This window comes from Megalops cyprinoides, chromosome 6 (genome assembly GCF_013368585.1).
Source record: "Megalops cyprinoides isolate fMegCyp1 chromosome 6, fMegCyp1.pri, whole genome shotgun sequence".
Lineage (NCBI taxonomy): Eukaryota > Metazoa > Chordata > Actinopteri > Elopiformes > Megalopidae > Megalops > Megalops cyprinoides.
In genome coordinates this window covers 27225244-27240090 of record NC_050588.1, presented here as the reverse complement: position 1 = coordinate 27240090, position 14847 = coordinate 27225244, and the positions used below count along the sequence as shown (strand labels likewise).

Sequence of the window (14847 nt, the reverse complement as noted above, 5' to 3'; positions counted from 1 at the left end):
TGTTTGCGTGACTTCACATGTACATGTGTGCATGTGTGCTTGCAGGCATGAGCATGTTTGTATGAGAATCACCCCTATATGTCAAGGTCTTTATATATATATAGGAGATGTCTTTCCTCGGCATTTATTTAAATTAATCAAATCATTTTCTTTGTACTTATCTGAGTATTTCATATTTCTGTCACATCACCTCCCTTATTTATCTTTACACCCTGGGGATAGTGTTTTAAATGCAATTTAGTAGCCAGATCGTCGATTATGGGTAGTTTCCCATTATTTCTTTTTTCCTTGTTATGAACATGAAGGCAGTTAATGGTGCTCTCCCATAGGTATGAAAATCACACACACATGCATTGCAATACAGACATACCCAAATGTATTCTCCTTATGGTGATCCATCCTTGGCTGTACCATTAGTCATGAATCCGATTGTGGTTTATTCCCTGCTAGCATAAAATCACTTCTGCAGTGATATAAAACCTCTGAGACATGTTCCACTGGGTGTACAACTGAAGCTATTGAATCAAAATGACAAGCTAAAAGTGGTTATCTCAGGATCTCTGGTCCTTATAGCTTTTGAAATTTAAAATGGTCAAACTTTCACTGCCATTTTTTGGTACCCTTAAGCCTGCACATCTGCAGTTCTGAACAAATGCGTTTAATGGTATGAAAGCTGGGAAAAACAAGCAAGTCTGTGAGGCGACCTCACAATAAACTTTGTGGTTCAAATAAAAATGTGGCTTTCAGTCCTTCAGTCGATTAAGCATTTTAAGGCAGCTGATGAGGTAGAATATCCAGAGTGATGGCCTCTGAGAAGAGTCATCTTTGCATGACTCCAGTGAGATCACTGTACTGTTGTAGGTGCAGGGAGAGCTTAGATGGAGAACAATAGTCTCACCATGCTCCAGCAGTATCCTGCAAATAACAACATCCCCGCAAGCCTTCTGCTCCTCCTTTCTCAAGCACATTCATTGAAATCACTATGGGAACGGTGGAAAAAATAAATAAATAAACCAAACTGGCACCATCCATGCAGCATCTGTGAGCTCCCAGCAGGAGAAATTTATCAGCTATTTGGACCAATCCCCTTAGAAGGGGGAAAATTATGAGCAGTATGAGCTTTCAACAGGGCTCTCTGAGTACAGTATCTGCAAGAAGACGGAGAGGTGCCACAGGGTATTATGCATACTAGAGTAAATCCTACAAAATACAATCGCAGAGGCATGAAAAATGCTTATGCTTTTGAAATATTGTGGATCCCACTGTAGTTGCTTTTTAAGCATTGGGCCCTGTTTTGTGTTAGGTTAGCCTTCATTACATTATACACAGCAAGGAAAATGGCGTCAACGTTTGTCTTTGCCCATCTGGTAAAATGGATATTTTAACTGTAAGAGCGACAGAGGTTAACATGAAATAAAAGCTTGTTAGCACGGTCCAGGTGTGGTGCTCACTTTAAACACTATTAAACCTGTGACAGTGAGTTTCACACAGCACCCTGACCCTTGGCCCCCTGCGTTGTGAAAGACATGACAGCGGGTTCTCATTTGTGTTCCAGCCAGGGCTCCCTCACTAGCAAACAGCAATTGAGTCTGACTCAGGTACAAGTGCAATAGACAATCTGATTCAGCAAGCACTGGCAAGGTCCTCTCTCTATACCTAACCTTAAACCTCTTAAGGAACTGTGTCTGGCTCTGGTTGCCACCATCCTTCAATATTCAGACAATTTATTCTGAGCCAGTACTTATGCTGATGTCAGTTCCTTTACTAAATCATATCAGTTCCTTTATGGCTACCTACTGTAGCTGTCACATGATTTAAATGTGTGCTCCACTATTCAATAAGACTATAGTCCATCAAAAACATACAGACTTGCCATTTGTACATTCCTTGATCCTTCTTTGATGACCTTTTAGGCTGAAATATTTAAGTAATCAATTCATTTTCATATTTTTTAGGGGTCCAAGCACTGAGGGTGCTGGAACCCTCTTGTTTTTACTTGTATTATTATTCTTATTATTCCGCTACTTTTCCAATTTTGCCCATAAAACCAAAACCGTGCATGAAAAAGTCACCAGATTTGGTAGGATGGTAGAGGTTCATCTCCTGAACAATCGTCTACAATATGACATCCATAGGTCACATGACCTGGCAGCCATCTTGGATTGAAATCTCCATTTTCAAAAGCTCAACCCCCCATTTGACGAAAAGTCACAAAACATGGTATACAGGCTCCCCTCATCACAAGGAACAACTTTGCCTATTGAACCAAGTTTTTTTATTGGATTTTGAGCTAATTTGCATAATTATGATTTCAGCAAAAATGACATCTTCTCCTGAACGGTTGGGCTGATTTGCACAAAATTTGAAACACGAAGCTGTTACATCAAAAAACATGGCCGCCACAAGCCAATCATTTGCTTCATTTATTAATAATATGCAAATGAGCCAATATCATTCACCATTGCATTAATCATTCTGAAATTTCTTGTGCACAATGAGAAGGCCTCACTGACAAGATATTCCAAATTTGAAAGCAATCTGTCAAAAAACATGGACTCTACAAGTGCTTGAACACGCGTCTGTATGAAAATCTTCATCACAGACATTGACTGCATGAAATTAAAGACCCCCAGGCAATTAGCTTATTTGTGCTTAGACCCTTTGCTTTGTGCTTGGAATTGCTGCTTGCAGCTATATTTCGTAGTATTTATTTATTCTTTTATGCACAACAGTCAGTGAAGGCCATGTTTAAATACACACTTTTTTTTACAGCAGCAGCTGTTGATCCACACTTGGGGGTGGTTAAAGCCCTTTAATTGACCATTATCTTGAACCTGTTTTTGATTGTTTTCTATGATTAACAAGCTTGCAAATCTAAGTAATTATTATCAATTAGCAGCCGAGTCTAGATTTCAGTTGTGATAGTTTTTCATCATCACATGAACATTATAATGGTTGTGCAACTGGTTTTGACTGACAACGAAAATCTGTGAGGTGCATAAAGGAACTGTATCACTAAAACACAAAAGTTCTCAGCTGCTAATGAGTAATTCTTACTTAGATCGGCCACCTTGTTCATCATTACAACCAATGGAAAACAAGTTTAGGTTGATTATCCACTGAAGGGTAAGTCCTCTGCCTCCCTTATTTCCTGCTCACATCCTTGCATTAGGCAGTGTCCTGGTTTACAAACCACAGAAACAGCTCCAAGTCTCTGCTCGATATTTTGTGTAACAAATTGTCCGTCATTATCTGATGCTGGCTGAATGTGAGATGAGACCTAATGTTGCAATGTATTGATTTTTCCTTTTGCTGTTTATTCCTACCATGTGCTGTTAGGTAGGTTTAGCTCTGTTGCTTCGGTCCTGTGAATTCTTGGTATTTTTAATCATCATTTTGTTAAAAACTGTCTAAGACTCCAGTTTCCTTGTCTGCACTATGGTGTACAGGGCACAGCTGACCTCAGGATATCACTGATCAATAAAAGCAATCTAATCTGGGCATCCATTGTTAGATGTACTGATCCAGGGACAAGTCCAAGGGACATGTGCCCAGTAAACGTTTGTACATTTTTGTCTGAAGTAACAGACAGTGCAATCAACATAATGGCAGTAGTTTTATGAACAAAAAGTCAATGGGAAACTTAGTTGCTTTTCTAACCAGGCGTGTATGTTGCTCAATAGTCACTAGATCAATAGTCATTAGGCCTACCTGCGCATATTGAGTACATTTATAATGAAACCTGATCTTATTCCGAGACCATTGTGAAAAGGAGACCATTGTGAAGAAACATATTATTTCTCACCACTATTTCTTGTGCATAGGCTGTATATATATATATATATGTGTATATATATATATATATATGTGTATATATGTATATATAGACATAGACATCTATATATATACGTATATATATGTATATATATATACATAGACATCAACATCACTTAGACAATTTCTATTTGTCTAAGAAACACATTTTAAACAAGTGCCACATGTTCCCAACAAAAACAGCTTCAGTTCTTATTTGTGCACAGAAATTGATCCGGATGCATCTGTGAAATGCAGGGATCAAAGAAGCTGTGGTTAATAAGATTCACCTTTATCTAGGTCTCACAGGCTACAGCAGCACAGAAAACCGAAGCAGTGTTTAGAATACAATCCATTCACTTTGTTGCACGTGGCAGCTTGTGAAAAGTCTTCATTTTTTTAATTCACCTTTTTGTAGCTCACCCAAGGGCAGGAACAAGAGTGACTTTAATCAGAATGACTAATAGAAGCGCTGACATTTAAAAAGAAAGCTGTTGACATATTTTCCCATGTCATTTTAAATATTGATTGGTGGTTATATTTATGTAACCAGAATCACTAAACAACGATCACATCAGTACATATATTTTTGATGATAACCCTCAACCTGGATGGGTGCAGTTTAAAAGTGGGCACTGAAGCTTCGTCTCCTTTCAAGAGATGATCAAAGAGCCTCTGCTTCAGGGTTCAATTAGTCACAGCTGCAAAACTACAGCAATGCTGTGACACCACCTCCCTTCCATTTCACTGCAGATGGATGAGTCCGGCTTTAATTACTGTGACCTTATCAGTGGAAAGGACTGAGAGGCAAGCCAGATTCCAATGTAAATAATTCAACTGGTCCCTGCCCTCACATTTTTTTTTTTTTTACCAAATTCTGCAAACACTATTTATATGTAAATGGTGAATTACCTTACCAGACAGTTATTAGAATTACCAGACAGAATTACTAGACAGTTTTGTGACAGAAGCCTTAAGATGAGAGTGTTGATTCACGTGGAGAACGGGCAGTATCAACTGGAATTTTGTCAAGCGCTAATGGCCTGGGGGAAGAACACACTGTCCAGACTATAATATATTGAGAGCCTTGAAGTGAGCTTTTTTGTCCTCTATCTGGCAAACTGAGATGGAATGCAAGCTCAAGACTGAAGTTCAATCTGTTCGATAGCAGCTTTTTTTGGTGACACCAATGGCCTCACAGAAACTATGGCTCAATAATGCTTATTAAATCATTAATATCTATCTCAACAATTTCTCATCACATCAACGAATTACAGCAATACGACGGCACAGATGATCATGAAGACTAACACGCTTTCTAGTGAACGCAGGAAAGTCATAGCTAGTAAATGGCTTTATGCATTGTTACTGTTTATAGGGGTGACGATTCCGGCAAAGAGTGACCTCCTGTCAGAATAGAGATAATAAAGTAACCATTACCTGTTTTCCAGGATGCACTATGCATCTTTGCTGGGCAACAATGCTTTGATGGAGATTGAATCTTCAGGATTTGACGGAGATGCGCTGTGTCACGACTGACCTAATTTTCTTGCTCTTATACAGCTCACAGCCGGCAGTTTCACGCTCGTGATGGCATGGATGGTTTATGAGACATACCAATGCCTGTGTGAGTCAGCTGGCTAAAAATAGAGCCGATTACATTCCCCGTCTCTATCATGTTCGAAGCATCGTTGAGCTTCATCTTTAAAATCTGTCGCTCAGGCTATGCTTCGTTCATGGGTGGGTGTGCACAGCGCTGGTCCTAGGCTTAGGTTGTATAAGGCCGGTCACCTACAGCTTCCATCCCCTGGGGGCGCCACGTATCAGTGTTTTTATTTATCTTATTTATTTATTTTTTGTTAACTCTGTGTGTGTGTGTACACTGGTTGGCAATAGATCATTGATGGATAGATAGATTGTAAAGTGTTTCATTCAAGTCATGTGTCATTTGTAATTACATTTTGATTGGAAACTAATACTACCAATTAATATATGAACACTGTGATTGGAGTAGAATACATATCTCAACGGACATTCTCCTAAACAAAATCTTGCCTGGGACATCAAAATTGCTATGGCTGGCCCTGTGTGTGTGTGTGTGTGTGTGTGTGTGTGTGTGTGTGTGTGTGCATGTGTGTGAGAGAAAGAGTATGAGTAGTGTAATTCCTAAACAGTACATTTAAATATATAAAATAGATTGAAAAAGAGCAGTGACACTAATCAAGCCAGCTTAATCTAATGTGACTCACTTTATGGTGATATGGATAGAAATCTTACACCACTGTTGAATAGACTTTCTTGATGCAATAATAAGGTTTTTTTACAGTCCTTCGGGTGAAATTTGAAGAGCCATGCCCACATTAGAAACTATTTACTTGAAAATGGCGAAGCTTTGTTGTCACAAGTCCTTGAGCATTCAGTATGATGAACAGCAAGATAAGACCCTTAATAAATAACCTGGAAACAGCAGTTCTGAATTCTCTAATGTCTCCTCAGCATGGCCCCCTTCTTGAGAGAGTTGCCTGGTGGGAGTATCTCTGCACATTTCTGTGCCCAGAGGCCTGAGCATTACACTGTAGATTAATGTAGGGAGACAGACAGCCGATGGCTTCAGTTTGAGATATGTGGGGAAAATATCAGAGGGCTTTAACGGGACAGGTTGCTCATGTGGACTCCAAGCAGGAGCGGGCATTGGCTTGGCTTGTCTGCAGGAATTTTAATGGGTGTTACATGTTGCAGAGCTGAGGTGTTGAACAAAGCTACTCATCAGGCAGCAGCAGCCTACAAAGAGAATGCCTGCTGGCTGGCGGCTAACACTTACAGTCCCCTCCTCCACAGCAGGTCAGTTCCTAATGGACCGGCTCCCGGTGTTGTGCAATGATGCCTGCTCCCACCAGATACACTTTAAAGGTTCTGGTGCGATCAGGACAACTGCTCAGGGTTGCTGGGGAGATCTATTGGCACCTATCTTGTATTGTTAAATAATGCATTAGTGTATGGTCATATAATGACTTGGTTTTTACCTCAATCAATTCCTTATAGTTTTATCAAAATAATCATATCATAAACAATCATAAACAATCATAATATGAAATCATTCTTATATAAATATTAAAAATAATCTGTTTACCAGGATTTACTTCCATTAATATGCGTAACACAGTGGTGTGGTATTTAGGATCCTCTGATTTGGAATTCAGCATATTGGTGTCATCCATGAACCAGATTTGGATTGCTAGAAACATGCTGTGTCCCTCAAAACTCACAGAAAAACTTGAAATAGCAAGTTATGTTACTTCTGCTGAATAATTTATTAACTCATATATTGGAACTCTGGGGTGTAATTTAACTTCCTTGAGATTTGTGATCATAGTGATTTAAGGACAGTCATGAGGACTGCTGTATGTAGGGTTTTTTCACTGCTATATATTAATCAGCAGAAAGTTTAATTCATTGAGACCATGAAAGATATAGCCTTCTAAGGCTCCCCTGAATCTTGTAAGCAGTTTGAAAAACTCAGTAGTACAGACCATTTAATAGGTTAGTGGCCAGAGGCCATCATCTACAAACTGCTCGCACATCTGTGCTGACTCTGTGCTGACTTACCACACGATGGCAGCAAAACACAGACACAACTCCACTGTCATTATGCCATACTGCTATTTTTCTGAAAATTCTAAGCGATAATCTGTGGAAATAAGCAATATCTGAGCTTCAACCTACAACAAACAAACATGAATTTACAATCCATCTTCCTTCGTTATTCCATCCTACAGATTTCTCTAATGTCTGGTACTGAAACAAACGTTTGCTCCTTGTCCCTATAAATGCCTTGCAATCATGTCTACTGCGTATAGAGATACTGTTGTGTGGATTAAAACTCTGTGCGGGACTTGCTTTGCTCTCGTATGCTGCACACCTCTCCTCCCCCAGAATGGCCATTCTCCGGCTCACAGCAGAGCTCTCTCTGCAGTTGTCACTTCAGCATTCATAATGGCAGGACAGAGTGTCAGACCCCCGCTCCGTCAGGAGAATTTCAGCGTGCTGTGTTTTTAAGTCCTGGCCAAACCCTGAGCCAAGCTGTCTCAAATTCTCCCACATCTGCCAAGGCCATCCCTGTTGCTGTGGCCCCAGTGGCTGAGTGGCGGAGAGCTCTGGCCACAGGGCTCCAATATGCACATTTTCTCATTAGGGGCAAAAACAAGGACACTTTTCAAGTCTGCTCTCTGCTCTCTCTGTGCATTGCCATCAAAAACACAGTCCACTCCTACAATGAAGTCATACTCTGGTGATTTACTTTTGTGTTAAAAGCTGCTAGGCCTGTTCTTTTTCAAATAAGAAATAAATTGATAATTAAGTATTAAAGCTTTGTTTATTTTGACTCCTAATGGTTGTGTATTATACCCAATTTTCTGAAACATCCACTTTTGCCTATCAAAACTTTGTACATTTGTTCTTTGTATGTTCATGAATAAACATTAATTTCTAATAAATTTAAGTAAATTATGTTTAGTATTTTTATCATAAGTGTAATTCTTATGCATGCAGCTGTTAATTTAAAGGCCCATGATATTTTGCCATTCAAAACCTCAGAAGTAGTTTACCTCATAATTCTGGCAGCTGGATAGCAGATTACACTGGGTGCTTTGAAGCATGTGAGAAATTACCTAACTGTGATTGTTGCTGGGCCTAGAATGATTTATTGGAACAAGGCTGTAACAGCCCTGTCCTTGGAATGCTACTTGCCGCCCACTGACGTCCAGATCCATCACAGTTAAGCACCTGTGACAGTCCCATGCTGACATCACTTACTCTGCACTGACGCATGTTTTCATACATGAAGTCATTCCGTTCAGAATCAAGAGACAGACCTCTGCCAAATCACTGAGATGAGGCAGCATGTTTCAGCTTGTTTTTTTCCATCTCTCATGATCACAAAACAAATATTGCACTTTATGTACGTAATGGATTTATTTTTCTAACAATCACATTCAAAGTTGTGAAATCAGAGAGCAAGTCATCAACAGATACTGTGTTCTTCATTTTGTGAGCATAAGGCTAACACATTGTTTTAGCTCCTAGCTATGACAGCCAAAAACAAGGGGACATTGCTATCCACCTGTATCCTCATCACACCACATCAGGTCTGACCTGAAGAAAATCCTGATAGAAACATCCTCTCAAAATGTTGTCTTGTATTTGTTTTGCAATAAGAAGCAGGGGCTGAAACAGTGTGCCTTATTTGCATTAAATAGGTCTTCTATCACCTGAACAATAATGTGGATGTGCTTATGATCACCAGTGTTCAAGTGATTAATGTAGTATTTAACCAAAAAAGTAAAATTTACAATATAACTTTCCTTTTTCTTCCAACAGGGCCAAACTGTTCAGAGGCAAGAAGGTCCAAGGAGATTATGACATTAAAGTTGAGCAGGTAAACCTTTTCACCCCTTTTCAATCACTTTACACATACTCTCATATGCATGCATGCATGCCCCCACACACATGCAAACGCTCACATTAACAAACAGCCCCTCTTCATTTTTCCCCATTTTCTTTAATGGTGGAATTTACAGTAGGTTCTATTTAAGTTGTGGAAATGAGTCCTAATTAGCTTACTGGGGTGAAATTTTGATTCACCTGTGTAGGGATATTAAATAGCAATGTAATACATGTGGGAGAAATATTCTAGAAATATTGTATTGGAGATGTATTGACATGAAGTCTCACCATAGAGTGAGTGAATTTTGTTTTGTAAACAACCTGACAAACCACAGTACACTCAGCTCAGAAATTGATCACCTTTTCTTAGTCCTAGAACCGGGGAATTGAAACAAGAAGCATTTTTGTGCTGTTTTTAGTTTCGCTAAATGTCATATTGGTGAAGTGAAATCGAAATAGCATTAACCATAATTTGTCCTGCTGTAAGAGGATTAGCAGCACATCTAGATTTACGTGAGTAGTTAAACAGCACCTCATTATAAAATCTACAAGGCATGTCTTGCCCAGCCTAATGCCTTGATGCGGGCCTGTGTGGGGAGTGCTTTCCTGTTTACAGGCTTCTTACCCAGAGGTAGAGAGAAAACTGTCAGTCTCTAAAGACAACAGTCTTTGATCCTGGTCTGGCCCCTCTCAGTGCCTGGGTCTGCTAGCCATTTCATTGTTTCCTTCTTCCTTTGTGCAAAATTGTTGTTTTCCACTGTGGCTGCCAGGAGCATATAGTTACGGAGTGAGTCAATTCCTTTCAGAGAAGTGCAATTACCTTTCCCAGGATTTCCTGGGAGGCAGGAGAAAGGATGAAGGCTACAGTGAAAGGACCATCCTTTCCCACTCCTCATAACAAGGGGGAAAACGTCCCAGGAGCAGAGGTTCCCATTAAATTCCCCCGCAGCACATGAGCCAGTCTGCCTTTGTGATTGAAATGGAACTCATGGAAGCTCCACCGGTACTCAGCAGAAAAAGGGATGAAGTTGACAAGAAACTGATAAACGATATAACACGAGAGCTCCTCCATTTTGTCGTTACTGCCGCAGAGTTGGACGACCTGCCTGACACTGCACTGCAGACCTCCTCAAAGTGGAAACAGATTTTTATCAGTCCAATGTGCTTACATAGCATCACATGTTTGGGCAGCATGCAGAGCAACCTCAAAAGAGTCCCGCTTTATTTCTCAGACATTCTCAGCCCCCCTGCCTAGATCTGCTCCCTTACCCTGGAACTGTGTTTCTGTCTTTCATTACTGCTCACCCACAGTCATCCCAGCCCCACAGCGTCCAGGAAAAGCATTTCTCTCCCCTTACCCTCACCCTTCTGGTATAAACAGAAAGAAACAAGCACATATCTGTCTGTATTAATATACAGACACATTCTGGAGGCTGCAGCACCCCTCATTAAAGGATATAGCTCTTGTTTTGTGATGTCACACCCTTGTAACGTGACATATCTTTTCAGGGTTTCTAAGTTTGTTCAGACTGCAGACTAAAACCACAATGCGAGTGCTATTTCATGAATATTACATTCAGCTGAACATGTCAAAGGCCCCCCCAGATGGTTTTTATTTCAGGAACCACAGTGATCCAGCACACGTTGCTTTAGGCCAGCCTTGTAATTATTTAAATCCCACAAGATGATGTCAGATGGAATTTACTCAAAATTTTACCAAGTTGCAGTTCTGATTTTATCCTCCCCCTACCATCGGCTACTGTGGGACTGTGGTAGGAAGGCATGAAACAGAAGCTGATTCAAAACAGGCCTTTAGGAGAAGAGTATGTTGCAGTGCAGCGCAGTCATGCCCTCCAAGACATTTTAGTAAAGGTGTTGCGAGACCCTGTCCAAACTGATAGTTAAAAATGACTAATTGGTTTACAGGCACAAATGTTTTTTCAAAATTTACAGTAAAACCAAAAACGTAACAACAAAGTGTTAATTAAGAATGAGTAATTGGTTTATGGACTTGCTTGTTTTTCAGCATTTGCAATAAAACCAGTGAGAACTTGAAATTACACCACAGTTCCCCATAAAAGACTGGAGTGGGCAGACAATGGAGAATCCCCAAATATTATCAGTCACTTATTTATACAGCTTCTTTGTAACAAAATTGCTTGATGACCAGTGTGACTGCTATAACGACAGAACATTCTGATTTTATGCAAACAAATGATTTAAGGGATAGTGAATAATTACAACGCAAAAACATGACAATCCAATAATGCTTGCCTACACCTCTAACTTCCACATCCTGGTTCATCTGTATTTTCCCTGTTGAAAAAATAAATACCATTCTCATAATCTCCCTACGTCCTCTCCCTGTCTCTGTCTCTCTCTCACTTTCTTTTTCTCACACACACATTCACACAAATAAACTCGCTCTATCTCTGTTCTAGGCTGAATTCTCTGAGATCAATCTTGTGTCCCATGCCAATGGAACATGCAACGTTGACATGCAAGTCCTCAGGAATGGAACTAAGGTCGTCAGGTGAGCAACTCTGCAACAAAGAGCAATGTTCAGTGTTTATGTTATGTGTATATTTCACCCGGTGACTGACCTGTGACAATATGTCTCGAGTGCAAGGAGTGCAAAAGATTCATTTTGTGTAGAGCGTTGAGAAATTGTGCAGGATCGTTTTTATCTGTGAATCTGTTTGATAAACATACTCACCAGAAAGAAAGAGATCAGTGTAGTCCTTCTTTTGACATACTGGATTATGTACCTTAGTCTGGACTATCTCCAATGGGATGGGAAACATACACAACACAATGTGTTTTTCATTTAGGGCTGGGACCAGATTCAAGGGTCTATTTCATAAGTAACCCCAGGCTATAATGATAGAGCGTCTGGCGGCTTTTTTTTTTTTTTTTTTTAAATGCCATCACAGACGAGCCACACGCCTACTCCTCGTGATTCACACACTCTTGACTTTGACATGATATTTACTGTAAATTAACCACTGCACCACACTATGCACTCACTGTCCAGTTTGTTCAGTTAAGTAATGGAATAAGACTGATATGCAGACCCAAAAAACCGCAATCATTAAAGGAACACTGGTGCCTTCAAATGTTCTTAGCAAGTGTACCATGGGAAAAAGCATAGGATTTATGAGCAGAGGATATCAAAATAAAATAAGCTGTGTTTGACCCACAGAGCTCCTTTGTAATTACCATTTATTTGAAGGTTTGTCCAAATGTACATCAGCTACTGTACATGTCTGGGTGTTTCTTGACTGTTTTGTTGTGCAACACTTCCTAAAGTTATCCCTCACTAGTTCTGACATGTTGTCATCCATCATATGCTGCGTCACAGACCGCCTCCTCTCCCCTATGCCCTTCCCCAGAGGCCCCCTCAACATGAACATTTTCTGACATCACCACATGGGCCAGTGAGTCATGAGGGTCAGGGGAAGGCAGTGCATTTAAAATGTTCACTTTGCAACATATTCTCCACTTGCCCAGTGTCTGGTAATAATGAAATTCTATGACAAAACTGACAGGAAAAGTACTGAGTCACTGAGTTTACATTTTTGGCTTTCAGTCCCTACAAGCATTTCAGAGAGAAAAATATTCAACTTGGCAATCAATAATACACGATCATTTGCATGCAGGCCAACACGTGGTTATCATCTATTGTTAGCAAGCAAAGTGCAGATTGTCCATAGATTAACCTGGCTAGGTAGCTAACTAGCTGTTTTTTATAGCTAGCTCCTTATTCTAGCAAATTATCATATTAGTGGCAGTTCGATAAATACCCAGCTGGCTAGCTGCATATTTTAGTTAGCCAACTTAACAAATGATTGTAACCGGATGGAAAAATTATCATTAGGCAGGTGTATAAATAGCCAGTTACCTTATTATAATAGCTGGTGCCTGTGTGTCTCTGTAGCTAGCAAGTTAGTTCAACCAAGTAGCTATGATGGATTTCCATAAAAAGAAATATTTATTCAAACAATTATGGTTGGATGATTAATTGGTGTATATTGTACATTACACATTTTGACTGAGAACATTAAGTTACGTGAACGGGTATCCACCATATTTTTTGTTTTTGATTTTTCCACATTTAAGACACTGACCACTGACCTTGTGCTTGAGCTGTCTTCATCATAAGTTTTGCTGCCTCATTGCAAAGTCGGCACTTTTGCAGACAATGTCAGAGTGGGCAGTTAGGGTGTGACAAGACTCCATTATAGAACTGAGGACACACTTAATATGGCAGGCGGCTCCAACCCAGTTGAGAGCAGTTAGCAGTATTAGGAGCAGTTTGCTGTTTGAAAACTTTCAGCCAATCAGCAAATTAGGAGTGTTGGAATACTTAGTTGATTACGTGAATGAAATCAAAGGTTGGAATAAGATTTTGGTTTGTTTTTAGGGACTTCAGATGTAGTCATAAATGATAAATGAAATGATCAACAACGAAGGGGATATGAAGCACATGATGTACTGACATGTTCCTCTGGTAACTGATTTAAGGGTACCCTCACATACTATTGTGAAAACATAGAAACTAAGAAAGTATTTTCAGAAGGAATTTTAGGAATGAATGCACTAATCTAAAGTATTCCCATTTTTGGGGCTATATTTTTGTATTTTGTATTTATATTTTGTATTGGTATGTTTTTGAGAGTGTGTGTGAGCGTATGCAAGCAGGTGTGTGTATGCATCTGTGTATGAACATGCATACACGCACATACACATACACACAGACATGCACACACATGTATACACACTCACACACACAGTATCTTCCAGTATCCAATGGCTCATTACGACTCATTTATATTACATGTGCACTCAGACTTGGTGTTGATTAGAGTATGCCAGTGTGTACACAGACATACAATGGAAGAACCAACAGGAGTCATCTCACATCAACGTCACCCTCCCAGTGACCTGAGAGGCCTTTACTCTCTGCCATCTCCTCTGAGCTGAGGAATTTCACTCCCACTGGAAAATCTGACACTAGCCTAGCACACAAAGGCCACATCCCTTGTTCTGTTACAGTATTGTTGCCAAATTCTGTAATTATTGATATGCCACTTATAAATATGCAGGACAGGGTCATATTTGTGATTGTTTTGTAAGCTAATGTCAGATTAATCATTCTCATAGGTCATTCAAGCCTGACTTTGTCCTCATCCGACAACACGCCTTCAGCATGGCAGAGAACGAGGATTTCCGCAACTTGATCATCGGCCTGCAGTACGCTGGTGTCCCAAGCATCAACTCCCTGGAGTCCATCTTTAACCTTTGTGACAAACCTTGGGCGGTAAATGTCCCCATTGCCCCCCATTACCCTAGCCCTCTCAACTTTAGAGTGTATTTCACATCATCAGCTCTCTTTATCTTGTTTTACACAGTTACCAAATAAAGCATAGCATGATAGTTATGTAGTCAGTTCTCTATGTATTAAAATGAAGTGTCTTATCGGCGTGCATTTTCTTTTCAAATTAGTGACCTCAATCAAACCTGATCACCCCCCAACCCCCAATCAAATCAATCTTCAGTTCTGTCCCTGCAGGCTTCATACTGTGGGTTTAA

At 40.0% G+C, this 14847-nt stretch overlaps 1 protein-coding gene across 1 annotated transcript in view; it reads left to right on the top strand.

Moving 5' to 3' along the window:
* Nucleotides 1-14847, top strand: part of syn2b (synapsin IIb) — a 64078-nt gene that overhangs the window by 20892 nt on the left and 28339 nt on the right. Inside the window, exons 2-4 of the mRNA XM_036530516.1 lie at nt 9190-9247; nt 11697-11788; nt 14419-14575. Coding sequence (XP_036386409.1) covers nt 9190-9247; nt 11697-11788; nt 14419-14575 — 307 coding nt within the window. The remainder of the gene's footprint in view (nt 1-9189; nt 9248-11696; nt 11789-14418; nt 14576-14847) is intronic.